This window comes from Trachypithecus francoisi, unplaced genomic scaffold (genome assembly GCF_009764315.1).
Source record: "Trachypithecus francoisi isolate TF-2019V2 unplaced genomic scaffold, Tfra_2.0 Contig01558, whole genome shotgun sequence".
Taxonomy (NCBI): Eukaryota; Metazoa; Chordata; class Mammalia; order Primates; family Cercopithecidae; genus Trachypithecus; species Trachypithecus francoisi.
In genome coordinates, this window is record NW_022681440.1 from 122,111 (window position 1) to 149,109 (window position 26,999).

The 26,999-nt window shown below is 49.9% G+C and overlaps 1 protein-coding gene across 1 annotated transcript; it reads left to right on the forward strand.

Moving 5' to 3' along the window:
- The first annotated feature begins 7 nt into the window (after nucleotides 1-7).
- XKR5 (XK related 5) lies at nucleotides 8-26,178 on the forward strand. Its single transcript, XM_033177540.1, has 7 exons — nucleotides 8-65; nucleotides 2,631-2,814; nucleotides 10,567-10,751; nucleotides 12,427-12,636; nucleotides 14,114-14,283; nucleotides 20,120-20,231; nucleotides 24,058-26,178. Exons 1-7 carry the CDS (start codon nucleotides 8-10, stop codon nucleotides 25,191-25,193), a joined length of 2,055 nt encoding a protein of 684 aa, XP_033033431.1. The 3' UTR covers nucleotides 25,194-26,178.
- The last annotated feature ends 821 nt before the right edge of the window (nucleotides 26,179-26,999 follow it).

Below are 26,999 nucleotides of genomic sequence, written 5' to 3' on the forward strand. Positions count from 1 at the left end.
GCGGAGGATGCACGCGGGGCTCCTGGGGCTGTCCGCCCTGCTGCAGGCGGCCGAGCAGAGCGCGCGTGAGTGCGGCAGCCCGAGGCTGTGCTCACCCCTGCAGCCACCCACCCCACCCCGGCGCGGGAGCTGCACAGGCGGCCTATGCCTGGACGGGCACTGCCCCGGCCTGCGCCCAGCACTGCGCGCCGGTGACGCACGGTGGTAGCCACCCCACCTGCCGAGCACGTCCCCCTGTCCTTAGTGGATGCCCACGCATGCACGATCCCCCCCACGGATGCATGATTTTCCTCCACCTATGCTCGGTCCCCCGCCCCCCGACTGGTGCTTGACTTCCTCCCGCCCCTGCACGATCCCCCCACCCCACGCATGCAAGATCCCCTCGCAGAACCGGGGGAGATGTATCCGCCCTTCCTTCCATCACAAGCTTTGCAAAGTGCTGCGATGCCAAGATGTGCTGAGCGCAAGTCTGGGGGCGCCCGGGCTCTCCCCCGACTCCCCGCCGGCCAGGGGGACCCTGCGACTTGGAGGCTGCTCGCAGGAAGGGTGGCGGGAGGAGGGGGACAGGGCTCGGCATCCACGCGGCCCTGTAGGACAGCGACCCCGCTTCGGGGTTTAGGACAGGGCGGGACGCGGCCCTCCGGGGCCACCTTTGTTGAGGGGGAAGCCCAGAGCACGCCAGCCGCGGCGGAGCAAGATGGCCCCATTTTTCGCGCCCTTCTGGTTTAAATTCGTAACTCCTTCAGTGCCGGGAGGAGCGTCTCCGCCCACTTCCGCCGGGCTCCCTGTGGACGCCTCTTCCGGGGCAAAGTCCCTGGGGGAGAAGAGGGAGGACCCTGGGGACGCTCCCTGGGGACTTTTCCGTGAGTTCACGGGCGTCCCCGCACGTCCGGCTGTTTCCGAGGCGCCAGAGCAGGAAGCTCGCAGAGGACGCGCAAGCGCTCTGGCTCCGCGCCCCGGACGCGAAGGGCTGAGACGGGACCCGCGGGGGTCGGCACCCACTCCAGGTGTCTTCCCTTGTCCTCCAGCTGGGCACGGCCTGGTTGTTAGCATTCCCCAGCCCTGCAGCACCCAAGGCTTTTTGTCCAAGGGAGGCTGCCGCAGAACGCTCGGGGTGGTGAGAGCCGGACCCAGTCTGGGCACTATGGAAGGGCTGCCTGTGCCCGGACCCCGCGTTCCAGAGCTGCAGCGTCCGCAGCTGTACCTCGGGGCAGTTTTCGCAGTTTCCCTAAAATCCGCGGCTTGTCTTCATTCATCCACATAGAACTTTACTATTGGAAAGCCTAAGTAACAGTTGTATGAAAGGATGCCTGTGTGCGGTGCCTCTACTAGCGCACCGCCTCCAAGATCAACCTCAGACAACCCTCAGGAGGGGGTGCTAGGAGTACCGGGGAGGCCCAGAGTTCCAGGCCAGGGAGTTCCCCATGTGAAAGTAGAAGAGGGACCCACAGAGCGAGCTGTGACCCCACAGGGACTAACGGTTCGGTAGTGTGGAGTTATTGACTGGGGAGTGCAGATCCTCTCTCCACTGTGTAACGGTACCCAACCACCATCACAAACCAACCAACCAACCAACCAGAGAGGAGGTGTCATCATTCTTGAGGATGCACAAGATGCTAGGCACTTCGCACATGTGGTGTATTGCCCAGCAGCTCTGGAAAGCCCTGACACTGTCATTTAGTGCATGCCTGTCCCTGTTGCCAGAGGCTCTGCGGGCTCCCAGGCTGCTCCTAGGAGACTCTTGCTGGTGATGGGGACACTGTGTTGGTTGGTTACTGTTTCGTTTTGTTTTGTTTTGAGACGAGTCTCGCTCTGTGGCCCAGGCTGGAATGCAGTGGTGCAATCTCTGCTCACTGCAAACTCTGCCTTCTGAGTTGAAGCCATTCTGGTGCCTCAGCCACCCGGAGTAGCTGGTATTACAGGCACGCAGCCACCACACTTGCTAATTTTTGTATTTTTAGTAGAGAGGGGGTTTCGCCATGTGGCCCAGACTGGTCTTGAATTCCTGACGTCAAGCAATCTGCCCGCCTTGGCCTCCCAAAGTGCTTTGGTTTTGTTTTTAATGAGATAGTTAGGTGTGGCCACAAGATGAGACACAGGAGAGACTCTGGAAAGCAAAGTTGTTGTACTCACAAGTCCAGGACAGGAGACATGGTACACCATGCTGGGCCACAGGGCAATGTCACCAGCACCAGCGTGGTCAGGAGGCAGGAGATAGGAACCACGGGAAGTTGAGGCCAGGCCCTTTGCTGGGGCAGGGCACCAGCTTCCGATTAGCTCTTTGAATAATTTCTGTGGCTTTGGGGTATAAGGGTGGTCCCTGGTTGCCTGGCACTGGGCCCTGGGATGATTAAGGCAAAAGAAGTTCAGCTTTTGGGGGATATGGGCCAGGTAGGGGAGGTCTGGCTCTGGCTGGATTGAGTTCCCATGTCAAAGGTAAGCCCCTGGCTGGGCCCTTTGCTAACTCAAATAATTGCTAGCCTTGGGAGGGGCAGTCACTCCCCAGCCAGAAAAGTTTTAAGAGATCAGGACATCATAACATCCAGAAAATGTTAAATTGTTTAAAATACAGGTACCCACACTCACTCCAGCCTTCCAATAACCTGCTTGCCTTTCCCCTTCTCCCCTAGGCCTCTACACTGTGGCTTACTACTTCACCACAGGGCGGCTTCTGTGGGGGTGGCTGGCCCTTGCTGTCCTCCTGCCCGGGTTTTTGGTCCAGGCCCTGAGCTACCTGTGGTTCCGAGCAGACGGGCATCAAGGGCATTGCTCCTTGGTGATGCTGCACCTCCTACAGCTTGGTGTTTGGAAGCGGTAAGAACAGCTACATCTTTCGCCTCTGGAGCACAATTGCACAAGTGCAGTGGGAGGACTCTTCTGTCCATGTGGGTTCTGTCCTCAAGGTCATAAAAGTTTGGCATTGGGAAGAGGTTCAAAGCTGTCATAGCAAACCCCTGCTCTGATATTGGCACCCCCGGCTCCTGCCTGAACATTGTTGAGCATCTCCAACCTCGGGCGCTTTCTCTGTGCAGCTGTGACCTTATGAAAGGCTTTTTCTTGTCTTCAGTTGAAGTCCTGTCTTGCTGTTTTGATTTGTTGGTTGAGCTGTTAGTTCCTTATAAAGCAACTTGCTTAAGGCAGTTCCATCTGCACACCTGTCACCTTAGAACAGGAAGGTGGCATAGCTTTAGTGAACCACAGACTAGACAATGAAGCCAGTCTGTTGACATTTGCTTCAAGGCTTCATCTCAGGAAAAAGTCATTTGGATGCCAGGGCTAGTTTTTTGTCTAAAGAAGTAGCCAGGGATAGTTCTGGGGCCTGGTGGGCTTATCTGTGATCCACAGACCATCTCAACAGGTGAGGGCTGATTTTTTCTACCTTGAGAACCTAGATTCAAGGAGCTATGAGAAGAGATGTATCAGTGAGTTTATATCAAGGGCACATTTCAGCTGTCAGCTGCTGCCTTATAATTCCATTGGGTTGATAGGGATTTTTGTTTTGTTTTGTTTTGTTTTTTGAGACAGAGTCTCACTCTGTTACCCAGGCTGGAGTGCAGTGGCGTGATCTCGACTCACTGCAACCTCCACCTCCTGGATTCAAGCGATTCTCCTGCTTCAGATTCTCGAGTAGCTGGGACTACAGGCACATGCCACCATGCCCAGCTAATGTATTTTTAGTAGAGACAGGATTTCACCGTGTTAGCCAGCATGGTCTCCATCTCCTAATCTCGTGATCCGCCCACCTTGGCCTCCCAAAGTGCTGGGATTACAGGCGTGAGCATCTGCACCCGGACACAGGATTTTTTTTAAGGGAGAAAAATTCAGGGATCAGAGCAGCGAAGCCCTGCAGCTCAAGTTTTCATTAAATCATGGGCACCGAGGGTTGGAAGAGTGTTCAAGGGGTCATGGCCAATGCTGCTCTGTGTCCTGGCGGCTTATGCCTGCAAACTGTTCCCAAGACTTTCTCCGGAGGCACTGAAATGAATGTTGAGCACCACATGGAGCATCATTGCGAGCAGGAAATGATGCCATCCCGCCCAGAGTAGAATCTCAGCTAGGAGGTAGAGGGTGCTTCTGAGAAAGACTTCAAGCACCCACTCTCAATTTCACTGGACCCTCAGAGTTGGACCCTAAACCTCTAACAGCACCAAAAGCATATTTGCAGCCACAGGCATTTTGCCAAAGCTGGGCCTTTGTGTTCAAGCGGCCATTCCTCCGAAAAGATAGAGCCCTCCCTTCCATGGGGGAGAAGGCAGAGAAGGATCTTTCCAAGGGCCTCGTAGGATTAGAGCCTCTCCTGTGGCCTGGCTGCCATTGTCGTCCCCGTCCCTGATCGGCCCAGCCCAGTAATCAATCCATAAGGGCTCTGGGTCTTACTTGGCTTTGACCGTCACAGTCATAAGGCACGAGCCCTCGAGGACAGAGGCCTGTTGAGTGAGTCAGCTACCATAAGCACATGTTTGGTAGCCCAAACAGAGAGGTAAGCCCAGGTGATCACTTAGAGAAGCTTCCCGGGTAATGGTTAGACAAATCTGCCTTCTGAGGCTGTGTGGACCCTCAGGCCCCACAGAATCCACTGCCTACCTCAGAGATGGTGACTGCCAGGGGACCATGGTGTGTCCAGATTCATGCTGCTGGTATTTCACAGTGGACCCCACGCTGTCTTTCCCATGCACTCTTAATTTTCTTAAGTGATGCCATGATTTTCTGGTGTATATTAAAAAAACTAACTTGAATAATCCGGTATATACTAGTGAACTCATATAGATAAGTGAAGAGATACATGAAAATTATAAATTAGGAAAAACCATTAGTCATGTATATTTATTCTTGTTTTTAAAAAGAGGTTAAGGTGACTTTAAAAATACACATCCTTAAAAGAACAAAAAAGAAAAGAAAAGAAGTGAGAAAGGCCAGGTATAGAGATGAAGTGTTAGAAAACAAGATAGGGCCAGAATGCACAGTTATTGGAAGCAGGTCACAATTTGGCCCTAAGGTTTGTAACAGCCAGTGCAAGCATAAAAGCCACAAGATTTGCAGTGTTTCTCAGGTTAAACATGAACCAAAAAACAGAAATTTACTTCCATGGAGGAAAGCTTTGAAAGTTAAAATAGACAACAGTAGATCTGTTCCTTATCCTGAAACTAGCACGTTGGGTTCAAAGAAAACACTGAGTAAAGTGGTGTTTTAGTGAAGCAATCCAGCTTTCCGAATTGCAGTTCTGCAAAAGGACCTGTAGGGGGAGCCAAAACAATTGTGTTTTGCACAATTTTGAATTGCCTAAGAATATAGGTCCCTTTGAGTGTCCTCATAACACAATACAAAAGAATCTACTAACTGAAAATCCAGTAAAACACAAAGTTACTTATAAAAATGCAAGGATTGAGGCCAGGTGCCGTGGCTCATGCCTGTAATCCCAGCATTTTGGGAGGCCGAGGCGGGTGGGTCACAAGGTCAGGAGATGGAGACCATCCTGGCTAACACTGAAACCCTGTCTCTACTGAAAATACAAAAAATAAAAAATAAAAAAATTTAACCGGGCGTGGTGGCTCAGAGATAAGAAGACAAGCATGCTCAGTATCACAACTACTGTTTAATATTGTGTTGGAGGGTATATACCTAATGTATAAGGAAACTGAAGGAAATAAGATCATGTAACTAGCAGAAGGGAAGAGTGAGACACTCATCCTCTGCAGATGATTATATGCTTGTCTACCTGGAAAAATCAACCTTGTCAAGCTGGTAAAATAGTTGAAAAGGCAGCCGGGCGCGGTGGCTCACGCCTATAATCCCAGCACTTTGGGAGGCCGAGGCGGGCGGATCATGAGGTCAGGAGATCGATACCATCCTGGCTAACACAGTGAAACCCTGTCTCTACTAAAAATACAAAAATTTAGCCGGGTGTGGTGGCGGACTCCTATAGTCCCAGCTACTCGGGAGGCTGAGGCAGGAGAATGGCGTGAACCCGGGAGGCAGAGCTTGCAGTGAGCTGAGATGGTGCCAGTGGACTCCAGCCTGGGCGACAGAGCGAGACTCTGTCTCAAAAAAAAAAAAAAAAAAAAAAGCAAGGATTTGGCCTGGCGTGATGGCTCACACATGTAATCCCAGTGCTTTAGGAGGTGGAGGCAGGTTGATCTCTTGAGGCCAGGAATTCTACACCAGCCTGGCCAACATGTTTGAAACCCCATTTCTACTAAAAATAGAAAAAATAGCCAGGCTTGGGCACTCACACCTGAATGCCTCCTACTCAGGAGGCTGAGGCATGAGAATCACTTGAACCTGGGAAGCAGAGGTTACAGTGAGCTGAGATTACGCCACTGCACTCCAGCCTAGGCAACAGAATGAGACTCTGTCTCAAATAAATGAATGAATAAATAAATAAGTAAATAAATGAATAAATAAATGCAAGAATTTAAGCCATAAGTGTATTCTTTTTAACGTTCCCAATAATACATACTATGTTAATTTTAAGTCTGACTCTGTTCAAGAGAACCTAACATTGGTGACTACTTATTCAAAGACCATTACTTTTTTCCACTTAGGTTTTTTACTTCCACTTTAATACTATATGTTACGAACATCTTTTCCATCTTTCTTTTTAAGCCCATAAATCCATTTGTAAACTCAGCCTGAGATGACAGAAGAATGCCTATCTCATCCTTAGCGTGCATCTTGGTTTAGCAATTTTTCTTTAGTGAAAATTCAAAGTTCTCAAAAGCAAAGTTAAGGTAAACTCTAAAGGTATGTAAGACAGGTTCAGCATAAATGAGTGGAGATTTAATATTTAAAAGTATATAAAATATAGCCCTAGCGCTGGAGGGCCGAGTCCTGCCTCAGGACCCCTTGAGTGAGACTTGAAGGATGCTGCGAGTTCCATCAGTGTAGGGAGGGAACAGGCATTTCCGACACAGAAAGCTGCAGCCACTGGTGCAAAGACATAGATGCGTTCCAGAAGTGGTGTGTTTAGGAAATTAGGAGAAGCTTATTGAGACTAGAGGGTAAGAATTTGCTAGATGGCAAGAATGTGGCAGGAGATAAATGGGCTGGACCGTGAAGATACTTTTCTACTGGGATAAGGAGTTTGGATTTTATCCTCAGGCACTGGAGACCTGTTGGAAGGGTTTGAGCAAAGGAATAATATGGGCAAATAAGCCTATAGACAGATGGCGCCAGGGACAATAAAATGGAACAGAGTTGGGAGGGACACGGTCCAGGCGGGCATCCAGAAATCCAGGCAAGAGCTGATAAGGACCTGGAATGACGCAGTGACTGTGAGGACAGATGTCAGACACCATCTCATAGGACCTAGTGACCAAACCCCCATGCTCTCCATCCCGCCTCAGCTTTCACCCCAGCTTCCCTAGTGGCTGTCCAGGGGTCTCAGCCTGAATTTCTCCCTCTGCAATGGGTTCAAGACATGTTTCAGAAAACCGGGCTAGTCACGTTCCCACTGGTCCTCTGTTTCTTACAAGGGTAGCCCCACGACTCAGCCCCTCCTGCCTCCCCCACCTTACCAAGCACCAGATACTCGCTATTCCCAGACATGGACCTTCATTTCAGTGCCTTGTACCCTGTGCCACTGACCCCAGACACTCCTTTAGGCTGTTCCTACCATCTACTTGTCCAGAGTTTGCCTGTCCTCCTCTTCCAGGAAGCCTTCCCTGACCACCTTATTCCTTCTCCCTGTGACTCTGATTCCACTACTACCCAAGCCACTCATTTTGATACTTTTGATACATTTCTTCCTCTTTAAGCTTTTCACATTTGTATGTTTTCTTTCCACGCTGAATCTTAGGTTTCTAAAAGACATCTTTCATTTCTCTTACCTTTTTTTTTTTTTTTTTTGTGCGAGTCTTCTTGCTCTGTCACCCAGGCTGGAGTGCAGTGGCATAATTATGGCTCACTCGCACCCTTGACCTTCTGGGTTCAAGTGATCCTCCTACCTCAGCCTCCTGAGTAGCTGGTACTACAGGCACCCACCACTATCTCAGCTAATTTTTTTTTTTGTTTTGTAGACATGGGGTCTCCTTATGTTGCCAGGGCTGATCTCAAACTCCTAAGCTCAAGCAATCCTCCTGCCTCGGCCTCCCAAAAAGCTGGGATTCATTTCTCTTGCCTCTCCTGTGGTCTGTAGTAGGCGGGCGTTTCAAAGCCCAAGAAAAATGCATATTGAACAAACAAAGCTTTCTGGAAGAGCAAGAAGAGGAAACTACCCCGTGTCAGGAACAAATGATTTGAGAGTGAAAAGCTACTGCCTGCCCTCATGGTTACATGTTTTAGTGTCATATGTTTTTCTTAACATTGAGTTTATATCAGGAGTCAAGACACAGTAAGAAATGGGTTCACTCCAGGATTCCCAATCATGAAAAAGGAAAGTTGTTTTTCTTAGACATCTGTCCTGGGATCTCAGCACCATGAATAAAGCCATTTCCAAGAGGACTCCCCGAATCTTCTGCTCTGGACGTAGAAATGTTTGCCAGCCATCAGGGTCCAGCTTGTCACCTGCCAGTCAGAGCCTTAGGGATCTCTAGAGGAAGTTCTGCAGGTGACCTTCGAGATGCGTCCAGCTTGACTTCGGGAGCTGCTAAATTGAAGTGAACTCTAGTTCTTAACTTGGACAAGACAGGGAAGCAGAATCCGGTGGGTTTGCTGGGCATCAGGCTTGTGTGCAGGCGGCTGTGGTCGTCTCCTTGTTGCTGCTGCGGGATAGACCCAGAGAGGAATTGGTGGGTGGTGGCGAAATCTCACCCCCAGGCGAGACTCCAAGTCTGAGAGCCCGCAGGTGTAGCTGGGGAGTGGCTTCGTCGTCGTGGGTTCTATAGGGCTCTTCAGGTTGCGAGGAAGGTGGCCTGTGCCACTTTCTACTCATGAGATGAAGTTTCCAATAAAGGTGTCTGGCACAGGCTCATGGGGAACAGAATGAAGCGAGGACATGTTCTGACTTCTTTCTCTGGTGCTTGATTCCTTTTCCGAGAGCCTAGGAGGGCCACCCAGGCTGGGTGAGCTGATGTGTCCCCGTGGCCCTGGGCCACCCCCTCCTGTAATCCACAGTGCAGACATCAGCAGCTCTCTCTGCTGCCTGGTTCTTGGCCTCCACCCACCCTTGCTGGTGTTCCTTTAGTATCCAGACCCCTTAGTGGGAACAGACCCCAGGGTGCTGTCCTTGGCCTCTGCTGTCTTCACACAGTCTCTTCTGGCCACTTCCAGTCCCTCAACCACAACTAGTCATCCAGATCTCTCCTTATGGGGGCTCCACCCATCCTCACATTCCTCACTGCTGAAGAAATTCATATTGTAGCCAATCCAGCACTCCTCACCTGGCTTCATTCCGTCAGTAGCACCACCATTTCCAAGTCATTTAGGCCTGAAACCTCAAAGGCACTGCAACCTCCCTCATCTCCCCTGTTCAGTCATCAAATCCTGATCTCCAACCCCACTATTTTCTGCACCTGCTCCCCACTTTCCATTCCTAAGACTCCCTTCTCACTCACCCTTCACTAATTACTGCTAGAAGTATTCTATTAGCTTTATTTCCTCCTGATGTTCCTATCGCCTGTTCATACACACACACACTACATGCGTGCACACACACACTCACATTGCACATGCTACACATGCACACTGCACACATACATGAATATACACACATGCACCTGCACGCACACACATATATACACATACACACTATACATATGCACGCACATAATGCATATATAGATGCACATGTTTTGCACACTTGCACACACACATGCATACATGCACATGCAGATACATATAACACACACAAGCACATATACACCACATGTGTGTGCACACATATACTTGCACTTGCACTATGCATGCACACATACATAGACACACACATCCATATACATTCATCTCATACCCCAAATAGTACATATACCTCTGCCAAATTCATTTTTCCAGAGCAAAATCCAAACCCCATAGCCTGAGGTTCAGGGCCCTGATCTGCTTCACTGGGACCAACCACATCAGCCTCCAAGCTCCGCATGGTGCTCCAGCCACCTGGACCCCTGGCCACCCCCCAGCAAAGCCCCCAGATCCTTCTTCCCTGTCTGCTCTTCATGTGCCCCAGGTTTAGCAGCCGAGAGTTCTACATTCTATGAGACCTTTTCATCTTTTTGTCCTCCAAAGAGATGACAACACAGTACCTTGCAACAAACATCTGTCAATAAATGAATTCCCATCCCAAAAGGCTCCGGGGAAGGACTCAGGTCAGGGTGATTGCCGAGTCTCACAGAGCTGGCAGCCTGGGTTCCCTTGCCATGCAGCCGCTGCAGCTCAAAGAGCCCCCGGGTCAGGTACTGGGGTACTAGACGTGGAGAGAGTGTGGCCTGGCTGAGCACCACGGGACTCAGGGAACTTACATAGAATTGACGTCTTCTGCTTCTAGTCAGTGCCTGGCAGGAGACTAACTAGTAATCTAGGTGACTAGTAAGGGCATAGGATATTGCTTAGCATGTAGTATGTCTCTAAATGAAAGCTGGTCCTACTGAAGCTCACCACAGTCTGGCTCCCGGTCACGTGCCCTCCGCTGTTCCCTAGGCACTGGGATGCTGTGCTGACTGCTCTGCAGAAGGAACAGGAGGCTCCCCATCGAGGCTGGCTGCAGCTGCAGGAGGCTGACCTGTCGGCCCTTCGACTGTTGGAGGCCCTGCTGCAGACTGGACCCCACCTGCTGCTTCAGACATATGTTTTTCTAGCCTCAGGCTTTACAGATATTGTGCCAGGTGAGTAACTTTCACCACAGAACACAGACTGTGTGGCAGCCGAAGGGGGACAGGAACGTGAACCTCTTTAGCAAAACCCTCCCTTCGAGATCTCCTCTGCTTAGGAGCATTAGGGCACCTTGAGCTCACAGCCCAAGATGATGCTTAAAACTGGCTTTTGCTGGTGCATTGAGTTTACAGAGAGTTGGCTCCCTTCTGTCTTAAGGGTCATGTTCTAAAGTCAGCCCGTAAGATAGAAATTGCTCATAATCAAAATTACCCTGAAATGCCTTGGAAAGACTGCCCCTCCATCAACTCAATGCACGTGTTTTTCTTGTATCTTTAGTCATTAGAATAATTCTTGGCTGGGCACAACACTCACACCTGTAGTCCCAGCACTTTGGGAAGCTGAGGTGGGCGGATTGCTTGAGCCCAGGAGCTCAAGACCAGCCTCAGCCTGGCAAAAACCCATCTGTACCAAAAAATACAGAAATTAGCCAGGCATGGTGGCGTGCAGTTGTAGTCCCAGCTATTCATGAGGCTGAGGTGGGAGCATGACTTGAGGCCAGGAGTTTGAGGCTGCAGTGAGCCATGTTGCACCACTGCACTCCAGTCCAGGTGACAGAGTGAGACCCTGGAAAGAAAGAAGGAAGGAAAGAAAGAAAGAAAGAAAGAAAGAAAGAAAGAAAGAAAAAAGAAAGAAAGAAAGAAAGAAAGAGAAAGAAAGAGAAAGAGAGAAAGAAAGAGAAAAGAAAGGAAGGAAGGAAGGAAGGAAAGGAAGGAAGGAAGGAAGGAAGGAAGGAAGGAAGGAAGGAGGGAAGGAGGGAAGGAGGGAAGGAAGGAAGGAGGGAGGGAGGGAGGGAGGGAGGGAAGGAGGGAGAAAGAAAGAGAAACTTCTTTACAAAACCAGAGGCTTATGCCTTCAAAGCCATGTGGAAACTGAGAACAATGCAGGCCTCAGCAATATTTGTCTCTAGCTCCCACTCATTTCAGGCCATTCGCATTGTCATTATGTCTCTCCATGTTTCTCTCAGTCACTTCTTGTTTCCCTCTCCCTCTCCCTCCTGCTTTCCCCTTTTCTCCCCTCCCCTTCCCTCCCCTCTCCATCTCTCCCTCCCCACCTCTCCCCTTCCATCTTCATCTCTCCCTTCCCTTTTGCTGAGTGTCCACAGTTGCATATGCATAAATTAAATGCATCACATACATGACTGTCCTGTCCTTCCATCCATCTTTATCAAAGAGCCTGACACCATTGGATGTTTTGGTTCTTTTATTAAACCTCCGTCATATGGATCAAACAGCAAAGTACATTTGGGGTGGAGCCATGTTCAGAGCCTTGTAGCATCAGCTTTGTTATACACAGCGGGCTTAGAGGATCAGGAAGTGGGACGTTTTTCTTAAAGGGCATAGAAAGAAAGAGTCCAGCCCATTTGCTGGGAAGAGCATTTAGTACATTGTGCAGTGGAAATATTTCCTGCCTATCCCCGTTTCTTCCTGAATATAGACGTGTGTATTTGGACATAGAGTTGCTATGTTACCTGTTAGTCAAGGTGGTGGGTTAGTGAGACCCTCTGTTCAGCTAGACTCTAACAAGAGGTTACACATCCCATTAAAGAAATGCCATGAGTAAATCTTCACAAGGTACTATCACTTTGGAACCTTCAAAGCACACCACGTCTTTCTGCTTCCCTTGCAGGGGTGAGCACCCTGTTCTCCTGGTCCTCCCTCTCCTGGGCACTGGTGTCCCACACTCGCTTCATGGGCTTCATGAAGCCAGGCCACCTGGCCGTGCCATGGGCCGCCCTCTTCTGCCAGCAGCTCTGGAGGATGGGCATGTTGGGGACCCGCGTGCTGAGTCTGGTTCTGTTCTACAAAGCCTACCACGTTTGGGTTTTGGTGGTTGCAGGTGAGCTGAGCTAATGATCTGGTCATCTGTTGCTGCATAAAAAACCAACCCAGAAATGAAGGTCTCGAGAATAACCACGTATGATCCTCAATCCCAGGCCTGCAGGCTGACTGGGCTCTCCGCTGAATGGATCTTGAAGCTTGGGGGGCCTCAGAGATGGCAGTGGGGTAGCAGGTGTTCGGATTCATAGGGAGCCTTGACAGGAGTTAGCAGCTGAAAATTCCAATGGAGAGGAACTGGGAACTGCTAGTCTTCTGTAAAATTAGGCTCAGAACTGGCTCAGCATTGCTTCTGCTGTATTCTGCTGGTCAAAGCAAGCACAGCCAGCCCAGATTCAAGAGCATGGAGGTCTAGACTGCAGCTCCCGATGAGTACACATCCAGAGCAGGAAGGAATGCGTGCTGGCTGTCTTGGGATATCCTTAGCTTAGACATCCCAGCCCTCAAAACTCCCAGCTAAATCTGGAGCAGAGAACTTCTCAGGAGACTGTTCCCTGTTATAGGCCGAAATCTTTTATGTAGAAAAACTGTCAGTCAAACAGGAGGGAGGTACAAGGTCCCACTTGCCTCACCTGATATAAAAATATACAGTATATATGTGATACCGCACATAGCCTCCAAAAGTGCACCATTTCCTTTGAATGCCAAATCTCGGACATCTCCTCTGTTGCAAATAGGACAGCTCCACTAAATCCAAGCCCTCCCTCCTCCCTCAGTCTAGGCACACACATATGAATGGCAATGACAGAGAGTCTATCTGGCTCTGGAGGCTCCCTGAATAGGGCCTGTGTGTCCCTGCCAAGGAGAGCTGTCATCTCTGGTCATCAGTGAATATATTCTGCAAGAAGGAACAGTGTACTCTTGTTTTAAGAGAACTGGAGACATTAAGAAATATTTGGCTCTTGGGCCTAGATCAAACATTAAATACAGTTATTGGCAGAAAAGATAATTTTTTTGAAAAAAAAAAACTGTGCTTCTAAAGAGAGATTAGCTATTTTGTTATTCTTTTTTTAAAAAGTCAGCTTGAAATCCAGAATGATTTACTCATCTTAAAATATGGGAATAAAAATTAGAGCTGCACCACATAGAGTTCTTTCCTTTGGATGTGGAGGTTTTTAGCTCTTGTAACAATTTTTAAATAATTGGCAGTCAGTTTTATAACTGCCTCTTTAAACACTTTTTGGAACAAAAAGGGCATAGGTATACAATATTTGGCAAGTGTTATTGAAGCTAGTCTTTCTTTTGTCATCTTCAAATTAGGTCAGATACCCTTTATAAGAATAAAATGGGATAATACATGCAAAGACAAACTGCGTTGGTTTTCTGTCCCCCTCAAATCTCTTCTGGGTTTTGATGTCTCTTCTTGGAGGCTGAGTCAAATGTGGTCGGAGAGGCTTCCAGCCCCTGGTCTCTGTGTCCATGCTTGTCCTCCCACCTCCCAGTGTGGACCCTGACATCTGCACCTGGATTCTCTGCAGGTGCCCACTGGCTGGTGATGACATTCTGGCTCGTCGCCCAGCAGAGTGACATCATCGACAGCACCTGCCACTGGAGGCTGTTCAACCTGCTCGTGGGGGCCGTGTACATCCTCTGCTACCTCAGCTTCTGGGACAGCCCTTCCAGAAATAGGATGGTCACATTCTACATGGCAAGTGGCACTTTTCTTCATCCTAACTTTTACAGTGTATACAGCAAGTAGGGTGTGTATGGGTGTGTATGGGTGTGTGGGGGGGTGTGTTTGTGTGTGCAGCAGTGCACACCTATCTCTTGAAGAAGGAATAGCTTAGTTCAAGAAAAATTCTTAGAGAAATTATAGTCTTGAACAGAGATGACAGGTTTTGAAAATAGTAACCTGATCTCCAGTTGCGGCCCCGCATTCAATGTGGCAACAACTGAGGCATATTTGGTGAGTCTTCTCTACATCAGCCCACCTGCTGAATATCATTACAATTCAACGGTATTATATCATATACTCAATGTCTTTGTTAATCAACTCCACTTTTATTAGGTGTTTATGATTAAGATCCAGGCATAGCCCTAGAGAGTATCAGAAACACAAAAGTGGCTTCATACTTCTTCAGATTGCTTTGAGGGCAGTACAGATTTCTTCCTATTAAAAAAAATTATAATACTTGGAAAGTAAGTAGGCACCCAAATAACTAAAATCAGATAGAATGTGGCTAGGTGCCAAGAGAGAAAAAAAAATGTCTGGGACTCATAGGAGTAGCTGCCAGCATCACCTCTCATCAGAATGACCAGAGACTTTCAGATGGACAGTGGAGATTGAGCTGGATTATAATGGGAAAAGGAGAGAAAATATAACCACGTAGGTGGGGGCATGGGTTTTGGAGTCAGAAAACTTGCACTGGAGCCCAGCTCTGCTGGCTGCTACCACCAACTGGCTTCAGCCAAGAATTTAAACTGTCTGAACCTACTTCTTCATGCACACTAGGAATAAGTCACCCTCTCAGTGTTCCTGTGAAGATTAAATAAGATCTACATACTTTGCAGGGTTCCTATAAAGACCAAATAAAACAATATACATAAGTAGCTGGCACAAAATAACCCATAAATTGTGGCCATTATTAACATGAAAAGGTGAGACTTTTGAGGGAGAAGTCAGGCATTCCAGGGTAGAGACCTGGGTGAAGATAAAGGCAGGATGCAGCTGCCATCCAGGAAAGGGGAGCATCCTGGACACCTGCTGATTTTTGAACCCATAAAGCACAGTGACCTCATAGGCTATGGAGCCGGACAGAGCTCACAGGACTTGTGACGTTGGACACATTACTGAGCTTCACCAACCTCAGCTTCCACAGCTGAACACCGAGCATAACAGCATGTGTGTTGTAGATAGGTTCACATGCGACAGGGTCCAGGTCATGCATGAGCAGCCTCCCAACCCACATGATCCCCACGTGAACAAAGTGGAATCTTGATTTTCTCGGCCAATTTGGCTTATTCATAGGTGGACATCCCATCTGCCAACGCCCAGATAAGCAGGAGTTCAATAAGGAGGAGTTTGACACCTGCTGCCTTGTTTGCTTGCGTTGGTCACATTCTCACCTCAGTCGCCATGTCATCTCCCAGGAGACTGAGGGCTGTTACAGAAGCAAAGAAAGCAAATCATTCTTTCTTCCCAGCTGTCTCATACAGTCACTAGATCACTGAGTCAAGAGCGATTAAACAGTAAAAACAGAAATCAGACACCATTACATTCAGAGTGAGATCTACCACAGTGGCACGAGTGTCCTTATCTCTCTCCCTGTGCACAGACCCATCCAGGCCAGGCCCTCCCGCCCGGTGGCTTGGATCCGGATCCCAGCAGCACGTGGTGGGCAGCATGGGCCTTAGGACTTGGTGCCCAACCAGCTAGGGCTTGATACCAGGATCTTTCAGTTCTGAACTGTATGAGAGTCATCGGGGCTCCCCCGACCCCCACACCCAGTTTTTTTGCATCTCTGAAATGGTTGTTGCTAGGATTGATAAGATGATGGATAGAAAGCCAAGAGTCTGGTGCCTGGCACAGGTAGATAGATGTAGATGCTCTGAAAGATAAATAATAATTTACAATAAATGAAAGAGACATTGGGAGCAAGAAAGGAGAGAAAGAAGGAAAGGAGGAAGGAAGGAAGGAAGGAAGGAAGGAAGGAAGGAAGGAAGGAAGGAAAGAAGGAAAGAAGGAAGGAAGGAAGGTAGGTAGGTTAGGGAAGAGGAAGGAAGTGGAGAGTAAAGATGGCCAATATCACCATAAAGAGGTGAAATAACAACTCCCAGGATAACCTATTAAACTCCTGACATTTCGAGAGTACCTGCTAGTCACATTCTGAGGTGGGGCTGCAACCATGAAACTGAAGAAAAGGCAGAGATGACAGGTGGGCATTCTCACCACACACTGCACCACGCACACTGCCCAGGCCTGAGTCTGGGCCCCTCCCTGTGCCACACGGTGCTGGGCAACCCTGGCTCTGTGACATGGGCCATTCAGAGCACAAGACAGCCTCTCCCTCTGTTCCTCAACACCCCCAGCTAATCTCCATTGATCCAACGTGGCTGAGTGGCCAGCGCCTGAAGCCAGTACCTCTGAGCAGGTTAGCGATGCCCAGACTGTGATCTTGGAAGCCTGAGGCCACACTGCGGTGGACACACTGGGGCACCACTCCCTGAGATGGGCACCCTGCTGGCACAGACCCGTGCTGCCATTTGAAAGCATTACCTTCTGCAGAGGGTGCCGGGCCCCTCGCAGCCCCAGCCCTTGAGACAGCAGCTCACAGAGGAAAGAGGCTGCCAGAGCCCCGGCCCTGGGTGGGCCCTGGAAGAAGCCGCAGTTCCCGTCTGGAAGCCACAGCCTTGGGCAGCGCAGCCCAGGGCCCACCCAGGGATCACCCACCTATGTTGAGCCTATTCCGGGCCACTGGAGAGTGTACCACCCCCACATCCCTTCAAGTAACAACATAAGACGTTTTGTTTGGCTTTTGGTTTTTTTGAGACAGAGCTCACCCTGTTGCCCACGCTGGAATGCAGCAGTGCCATCACAGCTCACCGTAGCCTCAACCTTCTAGGCTCAAGTGATCCTCCTACCTCAGCCTCCCGAGTCACTGGGATCACAGGCACATACCACCATGCCTGGTTAATTGTTACACTTTTTTGTAGGGCCCTTCACCAACAGGCCACCGCCTGGCAGGGGTTCAGGAGGTTTCTGCTGGAAGGGTCTGGCAGGGGCTGGGGACTGGGGGCTGGGGGCCTCCAGTGCAGCCGGGCATCAGCCCTGCTGGTTGTCAGTGGCACTCAGGGGGGCTTTTCTGCAGTGGAGATCCCCAGGCTCCCCCTCAGAGATTCTGGCTCAGTAGGTCTGAATGGGACCTGGGAATCCGTGTCTGGAGACAGCCGCAGGTGACACTATGACCGGTCTAGCTCAGGAGCTACTCACCTGTCCTCACCTCCTGCGCAGAGGCGGGAGCAGGCCTCTCGGTCATTTCTGAACGTAATATAAGACCCGGTCTCACTTCTTTCACCCATCATGGGTTTATTCACATCAGCACACATTCAGCTTCCTCCTGTGCTGAAAATGGAGTTCAACACCACAGTGTGAGAGTGTCGTGCCTCAGTGGCCACAAAGACATAAGCAGATCCATGCAGCCACTGTGATCAGAGAAGTGACGCTATCAAAACTCCACAGGACACAAGAGGCAGAGCCTGGGAAAGTCAGGGAAGGGTTTCCAGAGGGGACTTGCACCAGGTGCTGTGTGGTGAGTGAGGTTCACCTGAAGGAAACGTGTGGAAGGGGGCTAGGACATTTCAGGCAAAGCTGCAGAAGACCGTGGAGTGTCTGGAAATCCACAGGAAAGTGAGTGCATGCAGCGTCAGAGGTAAACAAAGCCCTGCACTCATTAAAAGCAATGAAAACAGATTGCACTGAGTCTTATCACCACAGGGAAGACAGCCCCACATGAACTGAACCCACCTTCAAGTTGTGCAGAGGTGACCGGGGACTTAAAAGGGAGAAAAAAGGAGGAAGGCGGAGGAACATCAAGGGGCTTGGGCAGAGACAGGGAGGTGGAAATTTACAAAAAGCAGGAAAGTGGGATGGTAAATGGGAGCGTGCCGTCTGCGTTTGTTCATTGGCGCTTGTCCCTTGTTAGGAACAGAAACAAATTTCTCATTTCTTTATGACAGGAGGCAAGAGTCAGTCCTGTTAGAGCAATGCACCCACCAGGCTTGGCGTCTGTATTTAAACAGATGGCTCTTGGGTCCTTGAGGAGACAGTTCTGGGTAACGAAGATGCGTATCTCAGAGCACAGCGAAACGATTTGCAATTGCAAGCTTTCTAAAGTAACTGCTCGGAAAGGAAGTCCAGGGTCCTATCCACCCAGCACCAGGTTTTGGCTGGAACAAACAGTACATTCTCCTGGCAGCATTGCGCTTTCTTAGGCAGGAACTTAAAGGAGACTGAGGTCAGCATCGTAGGGGTGAGGCCTTGAGCCGCTGGAAACTCTGTCAGTGTTTGTTCAAGTGTCTCGCTGTGGGGAGGTGAGGGGCATCATATGTGCTGAGTCTGGAGTTCTCGTTGGCCAGGGTTAAAGACTCATGGAAAAGAAGGCTCAGAGGATCCTGACTGGAGTTTGGTTGAGGAAACACTCTTTGTCAGTGGAATGTCATTTGAGGAGAGCATGCTGGAAGATGACCCCAGAAAGGAAAATTGGGGCGAACTGGCAAACAGGACCATCTGCTCTGTTGAGAAGTAGGGACTGGATCCTGAAGTTAAGGGGGGCTGTTTCGAGGTGCACTGGGGAGGAATGGCAAGGTGCAGTCTCTGGGTGAAGCAGGTTGCCCCGACATTGGTGTGGAGGAAAGATTTCAGAGAGAGAATGAAGATGGGGTTGCCTAGGCAGAAGGCATGGGGCCAGAACCACGAAAATGGTGGGAAAGACAGGAGGCAGGTGATGGAGTTGGGACAAATGTAAGGATCTGAACCACCAGAACCACACAGCTGAGGAGTGGGGAAAGAAAGGCACCTTCTGTACTGGCTGCTGGCCAAGGCCTTTAGTATAGAAACCCTGCCGACGGCGCTCAGAGGGACTGGGAGAATGGACATTCGTAGGATTACGAAGCAGCTCCTCATAATTTTTTAAATTTATCTACTTATTTGAATTTTTGAGAGTGAAAAATTAAGCCAGTGAATAACCCTGGCAAATCTTTAAAGAGTTTTAGCAAATCAGTATATAATTTAAGTGTTATTTTAAAATAAATAACATACACAGTATTTAAATATATCGTCTTTGAATTACATCGAGTTTATTTACTTATTTTAATGAAGATATATATTTTTATATTTAAAAATTGGAAAGCAAAGTTAATAAGCCAACCCAGACAGGGGTACAAAGAGCCTTCTGGACCATCTGCCATTTTGACCAGCAGCAGCCGCAGTGCCAAGCTCCTTTGTCAGCCTGCGAGCGCCCGTCTCCTGCTGCCACCTGGTGGCCATAAGGCGAATTTACCTGGTGGCTGCAAAGCAATTATTTTAAGGAACCAAAATCCTGAAGTTGTTAGAAAGTTTGTGACCCTAGCTCCCTGGAATTCAGTGGCAACATGAGCTCTGCAGCTGCCTTTAATTACAACACTAATATGTGCCTGCAGTTAGCGTGAGGATGGAGAAATATGAAAAGTAGAAAATAAAAGTTTCTCTCAGCCCAGACTGACTCTCTAAAGACGGCCCCACAGCCATTTGAGGCTTACATTTCCTGGGCCTTTATGATTCTGCAGACACTTTAATGAGCCACTCTGAGAACAGAGTGGCTCTCTCTTTGCCAGAGAAGGTCTCAGTGGGACACAGCCCTGCTCCTGGGCAGGCCCTAACAGCCTAGTGTCTCCAGTGGGTATTCAGGATGGAGGGGAGGGGGAGCCGCTGCAGACTCACGGGACCAGGTGGTCCCTGGGTGGTCCGCACCTGAAGAGGTGTGGTGCCTCTCCCCTGGGTCCCGCAGGTCATGCTGTTGGAGAACATCATCCTGTTGCTTTTGGCCACTGACTTTCTCCAGGAGGCATCGTGGACCAGCCTGCAGACCATAGCTGGGGTCCTGTCTGGATTTCTGATTGGTAAGCCCCAGTGTTGCCTTCTTATCTACATCCCCTCCCCAACCTACTTTTTTTTTTTTTTTTTGACAATGAGCTCAAAGGGCAGGAAACTGAGTTCAGATGTGGTTAACTGGAGATCAAGGAACCAGGCTCACTGCACTGTGGGTAGCTGAGCCGTCCCCATCAGAGCATGAGACACTGAGCTCAGCCTCATCTGCCTTGCGATTGTGCTGAGAACCTCACACAAAGCTGGGGCTGTCCCTCTCTACCCCAAAGCCCCCGTCCTCCCCAGAGTTGCCTGCAGGGTCGAGGACGTGACCTCCCTCTCCCCTCCCACCTTGGGGAGCTCCTCACATCCTCCTCACATGGCACCCTCTGCAGCCCATAGGCAAGCACCCCAGGAGGTGGGTGCCCTAGCAGTGGAGGAGAGGAAGGTGAGGCACAGAGGAGGTCGAGTCCCCAAAAGAGCCAATGGTTTGTAACAGATAGAGCTGAGATTCACGCCCAGCTCCAATGCAGGCCTCAGCACAGGCCTGGCAGCTGTAATCAGCCATGTTTTATGAATGCATGGCCCCAAGGTCTGTGCCGTGCCCACAGTGATGACCTCGCTTCCCAGATTGGCATGAGCTCCGCAGGGATTTCGCCCCCTACTTGAAAGGTATGGACACCAGCCTCCTCTCCCAGCACAGCAGGCTTCCACCACTGTCACTTTCAGGCCTGCGGTGGAACCGTCAAGGAGAGCACCTGCACATTTCACATGGGGCCTCATGCTTCTGCAACACGGGCCAGGACAGAGATTCCCCAGTCCTCTGCAACAACTCCTGCCCTCACTTCAGAACCTGCTCTCTGTCACCCACACTCTGAAGAGGTGCCTGGAAGTGGCCTCGGGTTCTTTTCTTGCTCACAGCAGCCAGGGGTTGGACGTGGCCTGTGTGAGTGGCCTGGACCTGGGAAAGGAATGATCTGGACACAAAGCACTTAGTGAGATGCAGGGGCTATTCACGGGCTGGAGAAGGGTCAGACGCTGTGGCCTTGTAATAAGCGTCTGAGAGCCACAGACCACCCTGGGTTTCAGCTCTGTCCTTCTTCACGAAACGTCATGGCTCCTCACTGGTTCCAGCTTCAGGTGGCTGAGACAACCTCTTCTTTTTCAAATCAAACTTTTTAGAAAAGTGTAGTTTTAAGAAATAATACAGAGAGGCTGGGTGCGCTGGCTCACACCTGTAATTCCAGCACTTTGGGAGGCCGAGGCGGGAGGATCACGAGATCAGGAGATTGACACCATGGTGAAACCCCGTCTCTACTAAAAATACAAAAAATTAGCCGAGCATGGTGGCGGGCACCTGTAGTCCCAGTAGCTTTTGGCCACTGACTTTCTCTAGGAGGCATCGTGGACCAGCCTGCAGACCATAGCTGGGGTCCTGTCTGGACTGGACCAGGCTGAGGCAGGAGTATGGCGTGAACCCAGGAGGCAGAGCTTGCAGTGAGCCGAGATCGCACCACTGCACTCCAGCCTGGGCGACAGGACAACACTCCATCTCAAAAAAAAAAAAAAAAAAAAAAAGAAATAATACAGAGAGTTCCCTGTACCCATTACCAGGTTTTCCCCCAGTAGTAACATCTTGCAAAACGGTGGTACAACGTCACAGCCAGGATCTCAACATAGTACAGTCAAGGTGCAGGGAGAACCCTTCCATTGCCATGAGGACCCTTCCTGTGGCCCCATTCCTCTCGCCCTGCCCCCTCCTCCCCTCCTGGCCACCATCCATCCGTTCTCTGTTTCTGTTATTCTGTCACGTGGAGAATGCTGTGTGAAAGCACCACAGTGTGTGCCCCCTGGGAATCGGTCTTGTTCACTTGGCGGAGCTCTCTGGAGAGCCCCCCGGGTTGCTGTGTGTCAGCAGCTCCTTGCTTTTTATGGCTGAGTTGCATCCCATGGCTGGGATGGACCACAGTTTGTTTCACCATCGACCCATGGATGGGCATCTGGTTTGTCTTTTTACGATAATCATTTGAATAGCAGAGCATTGATTTCCAAGATGTGTGTGTGGATAAATGGCCTATGGGAAACTGAGGACATCAGGCTGCCCAGGTGAGAAGCACCCCTCTCACCACATTGCATGGTAGTCTGGGTGTTCCTGGCATATTTCAAGCAATCCTTCCCAGGGAGGGGCCACGTGATACTTGGAATGAAGGGGCCTTGCCAGCCGGGAGGTCTAACAACTCATCTGGATTTTCCAGCTCATGGGAGGTATAGCTGAGTCCTGGGGGCACAGTGTGGTGGGAGGGACAAACGTCCCCTCATCTACTTTCTGGATTTTAACACTGATTCAAAAAAGATGTCCCGCACCACTCCAAAAACCTGTCACACTCCTGGGAGTGGACGCCTGGTTTCCTTTCATTTCCACTCCAGTGAGAAGACATTTTCACAGCCAGTATGCTGGCCCACGGCACGGCAGGAGGGCAGTGAGTAGGGAGCCCAAAGCCGCGAGCAGCACCCAGCACCCAGGTGGCCACCGGCTCAGAATCATGTCTGCCGCTCCTCCTCTGGCCTCTGATGGAGCTGCCAAACGCCTGGCTCCCCAGTTGACCCTTGGGAATCCTCAGCGGGAAGATGGATCACAAATTATAGTCCAAGGAGCACAAGCTTGCATCCAGGCTCCTCCCCTTTTCCTTCCATCCTGTGACCAACATTCATTGAATACCAACTGCATGCCAGCCTGGGGATGCCACCAAGAACCCCCAGACCACATGGCCTCTGGAAAGTCTGTGTTCACTGAATAAGTGTGCCCAGGACTTCTGTGGTCAGGGTCCTTTGTTCATCTCTTCTGGCCTTGGGTGGCTGCTTGTACAAGAAGGATGACAATATGTCCCTCACTGGGCAATTGTGAGAATTCAAAACAGTGCAGACATTGGCTGAGCAGGGCCTACTGCAGAGGGGGCGCTGCACACGGAGACATTCCATCTCTCTTTCCCAAGTTTGAGCCTGGCCACTAACCAGCTGCTTGACCCGGACCTCCCAGTCCCCTCAGACAAGAGAGGATTGGGGGGTGGGGGGCATTCTCAGGGGGTCTTTCTAGCTCCGTCATGCTGCAGTCTCCTGGCCTCAGGCATTACTTCAGGTTTTGTGCTGTTTATAATGAGCACCCTGAAACCAGGCTCTTTATCCAGTACAACAGGAAACTGGAAATAACGTGGGAGGCTTACTGGAATGCTCTGTTAAAGAAATTATTGCAGCCGTCAACACTTCTGATCAAAATAAATTAAACTGACAACAATGTGATTAAGATGTTTATGCACAAAGGAAGTATTGTTGTTGTTCATGGAAATTCCTTGATATGGGGTTTTTGATGAATCTGATTAACCTGTTTAGGTCTTACTTGTTTTTGAGGTTATTTCTTACATCCTCCCTTCCCCCTGCTTTGTAACCCATAAACCACTGTATTGACAGTTGAATTTGGAGTGTATGGTCCAGTTACTTGAATGCATATTTCTACCAAACATTTTGTACCTGTATGTACACACACACACACACGCATGGATGCACACTCACACGCACACACATGTAGATGACTCAACTGGAGCTGCCCTCAAGACAAAAGCATAGAATCAATCGGATTTAAGCCTTGTTATTCGTGTTTAAGTCTAGAAATATTTACAGCTTCTAGAAGCTGGAACCTACTTAAATTCCCCCAAAATATCCAGTTCTGAGGCTCCAACAAGAGTCCTATTTTGGATCCCAAATTATCTTGCTCTACACAAAAGGGCCAGAACCTGAAACTGCACACCACAGGGAGGATGCAGACTTCAAAGAACATAACCTTGTGGTCTTTTTGCTCTTTTTCAGGCAGTGTCTCGCTGGTGATTTATTACAGCCTGCTGCATCCAAAGTCCACAGACATCTGGCAGCGCTGCCTCAGGAAGTCCTATGGCATTGCAGGAGGTGATAAAACAGAGAGAGGAGCTTCTCCCCGGGCTGCAGCTCTAGCTGGGAAGAGAACCGAGAGCTCAGGCTCATGCCAAGGGGCAAGTTATGAGCTAACCATTTTGGGGAAGCCCCCTACCCCTGAGCAGGTCCCCCCAGAGGCTGGGCTGGGGACCCAGGTTGCTGTGGAGGACTCCTTACTCAGTCATCACCACTGGCTGTGGGTGAAACTTGCCCTAAAAACAGGAAATGTGTCTAAGATCAATGCCGCCTTTGGAGATGCCAGTCCTGTCTACTGTCCAGCTGCGTGGGGCCTGAGTCAACAGGACGACCTGCAGAGGAAGGCCCTGTCGGCCCAGCAAGAGCTCCCATCCTCATCCCGTGACCCGTCAACCTTAGAGAACAGCTCTGCATTTGAAAGTGTCCCTAAAGCAGAGGCCGACCCATTGGAAACCTCAAGTTACGTATCTTTTGCCAGCAATCAGCAGGATGAGGCACCCAGCCAGAACCCAGCAGCCACGCAGAGGGTGGGCACCCCAAAGGAAGGAGCCGACGCTGTTTCTGGGACACAGGGGAAGGGGACGGGTGGGGAGCCAAGAGGAGGGGAAGGACAGCAGAGTTCCACATTGTACTTCAGCGCCGCTACAGAAGTGGCCACATCCTCACAAGAAGGCAGCCCAGCTACTCTGCAAACGGCCCACTCTGGAAGGAGTCTGGGAAAGAGCTGCCCTGCCCAGCCTGCGTCGCCCCAGCCAGCGGCCAAGCCCTTCCCCGTCACCATGGCTGACATTAGCCCCATCCTAGGCACAGGCCCCTGCGGCGGCTTCTGCCCTAGTGCAGGCTTCCCTGGAAGAACCCTCAGTATCTCAGAGCTGGAGGAGCCGCAGGAGCCCACAAGGGACCAAAGTCACCATGCAGCTGTTGGTGTGTGGATGTCGTTGCCACAGATGAGGACTGCCCATGAGCCCTGCCTCACGTCCACCCCTAAGTCTGAGTCTGTCCAAAGGGACTGCAGCTGCAGTGAACAGATGAAGCAAGAGCCGAGTTTTTTCATCTGACCACAGTCACTGTGGGATAAGACAACAGGCTGACAGGCCAAGCTGGTCATTTGGTGCAGTGAGAAGAGAAATCCCACTTCTGACACCTGTGTCCCTGGGCACATTACTGTCACCTCTGAATCTCCATCTGCATCCCTGAGAAATGAGGAAACAGGGCTGGATGACTTCTCAGATTCGCTGTAAACATCACAGACCCCACCCATGCATAGCAGAGACTCTAATACACTGTGAAGAAGGAGAAAGAGATTCCAGTCAAAATTGCCTGCTGCCTTTTATGAGCTATAGGTTCCCCTGTTTTATCTTTTTGCCGTGGCTTCTAGGAAACACAAAGGTAAAACCCAGATTCCTGTTTTATTCGGGGTTCTTGTTACAATTAGCTTTGCCTCACACTTAGTGGTTATGAATCTCATTTTCATATATTCTAACTGCATTATGTTATGAAATCTCCTGGTAAGATAATGTGAATGCTTTCTGGGAGTAGATAAGGACTGTGTGCTTGTAATAACTAACATAACTGAAAATGCAAATGTCATTCTAAGATTCCTATATCTTTTGGTGAGGGGACAATAATAGAGCCCTTAAAAAGGAAGAGTAGACTAACTTAGCTCAGCTCATCTCCTTTATCTCCAAGCTTTGTTCCCACCTCCATTCGATGTGAGACACTATCCGTGATTTAAACCCATCCAACAAGAAGGGAGCAAACGTCCATTCCTCTCGCACTCTCCTTCTCTCTAAACTCCTCCACTTTAACGTGTTCTTTGTGGCTAGGTATTTCCATCATTTCTTTAAGCCTTGCTTTGTAGCTGATTAAGGAAGTCCAGTCATAAACCATCAAAGAGAAAGGCACACAGAGAGCTGGATGCTATTTGGGGATGGGTATTTTTGTTTTGTTTTGTTTCATTTGTTTGTTTGTCGAGACAGGACCTCTCTGTCACCCAGGCTGGACTTCAGTGGCACGATCATGGCTCACTGCAGCCTCGACCTCCAGGGCTTAAGCAATCCTCACGCCTCAGCCTCTCAAGTAGCTGGGACTACTTGCAGGTGGGCACCATGCCCGGCTACTTTTTTGTATTTTTTGTAGAGACAGGTTCTTGCCATGTTGCCCAGGCTGGTCTCCCAACTCCTGAGCTCAAGGGATCTGCCCACCTCGGCCTCCCAAAGTGCTGGGATTACAGGCATGAGCCACCGGGCCCAACCAGAATGGGTAGTTTTTATTCTCTCCAAACACTTCTGGATTAGGGGACATTATTAGAGCTCTAAAAAGGAATAGTAGAGTAACTTAGCTCAGCCTGACACATACTAAGGGAATGTGCAGACACTTTCTGCAATAAGCTCTCAGACCATCAGCATCCTCCTGGCCAGCCACATAAGCCAATCAGGTTTGGCAGACAAGTGGCTACAAACGTTCCATACCACAGGTGAAGATAACGAGGGTTTGGGTTGGATGCAGGGGCTCACCCTGGTAATCCCAGCACTTTGAGAGGCTGAGGTGGGAAGATCACTTGAGGCCAGAAGTTCGAGACCAGCCTGGGCAATGTAGTGAGACCCCATCACTACTAAAAATACAAAAATTATCCTGGTATGGTGGCACACACCTGTAGTCCCAGCTACTCAAGAGGCTGAGGCACGAGAATCAGTTGAACTGGGAGGTGGAGGTTGCAGTAAGTTGAGATCACACCACAGCATTCCAGCCTGGGTGACAGAGCAAGACTCTATCTAAAAAGAAAAAAAAAAAGTTTGTTAAGAAAACAAAATCATTCATAGTTCCATTCACTGTGCTCTCCCAGCATCTCCGTCCTTCCTCCA

What these genes read in the sequence shown, in the direction of transcription:
- XKR5 (XM_033177540.1), top strand. Translation starts at nt 8, where the DNA reads ATGCACGCGGGGCTCCTGGGGCTGTCCGCCCTGCTGCAGGCGGCCGAG. An exon ending in TTGGGTTTTGGTGGTTGCAG is followed by an intron (nt 12,637 to 14,113) that starts GTGAGCTGAGCT and finishes GATTCTCTGCAG; the next exon opens with GTGCCCACTGGCTGGTGATG. An exon ending in GGATGGTCACATTCTACATG is followed by an intron (nt 14,284 to 20,119) that starts GCAAGTGGCACT and finishes TGGGTCCCGCAG; the next exon opens with GTCATGCTGTTGGAGAACAT.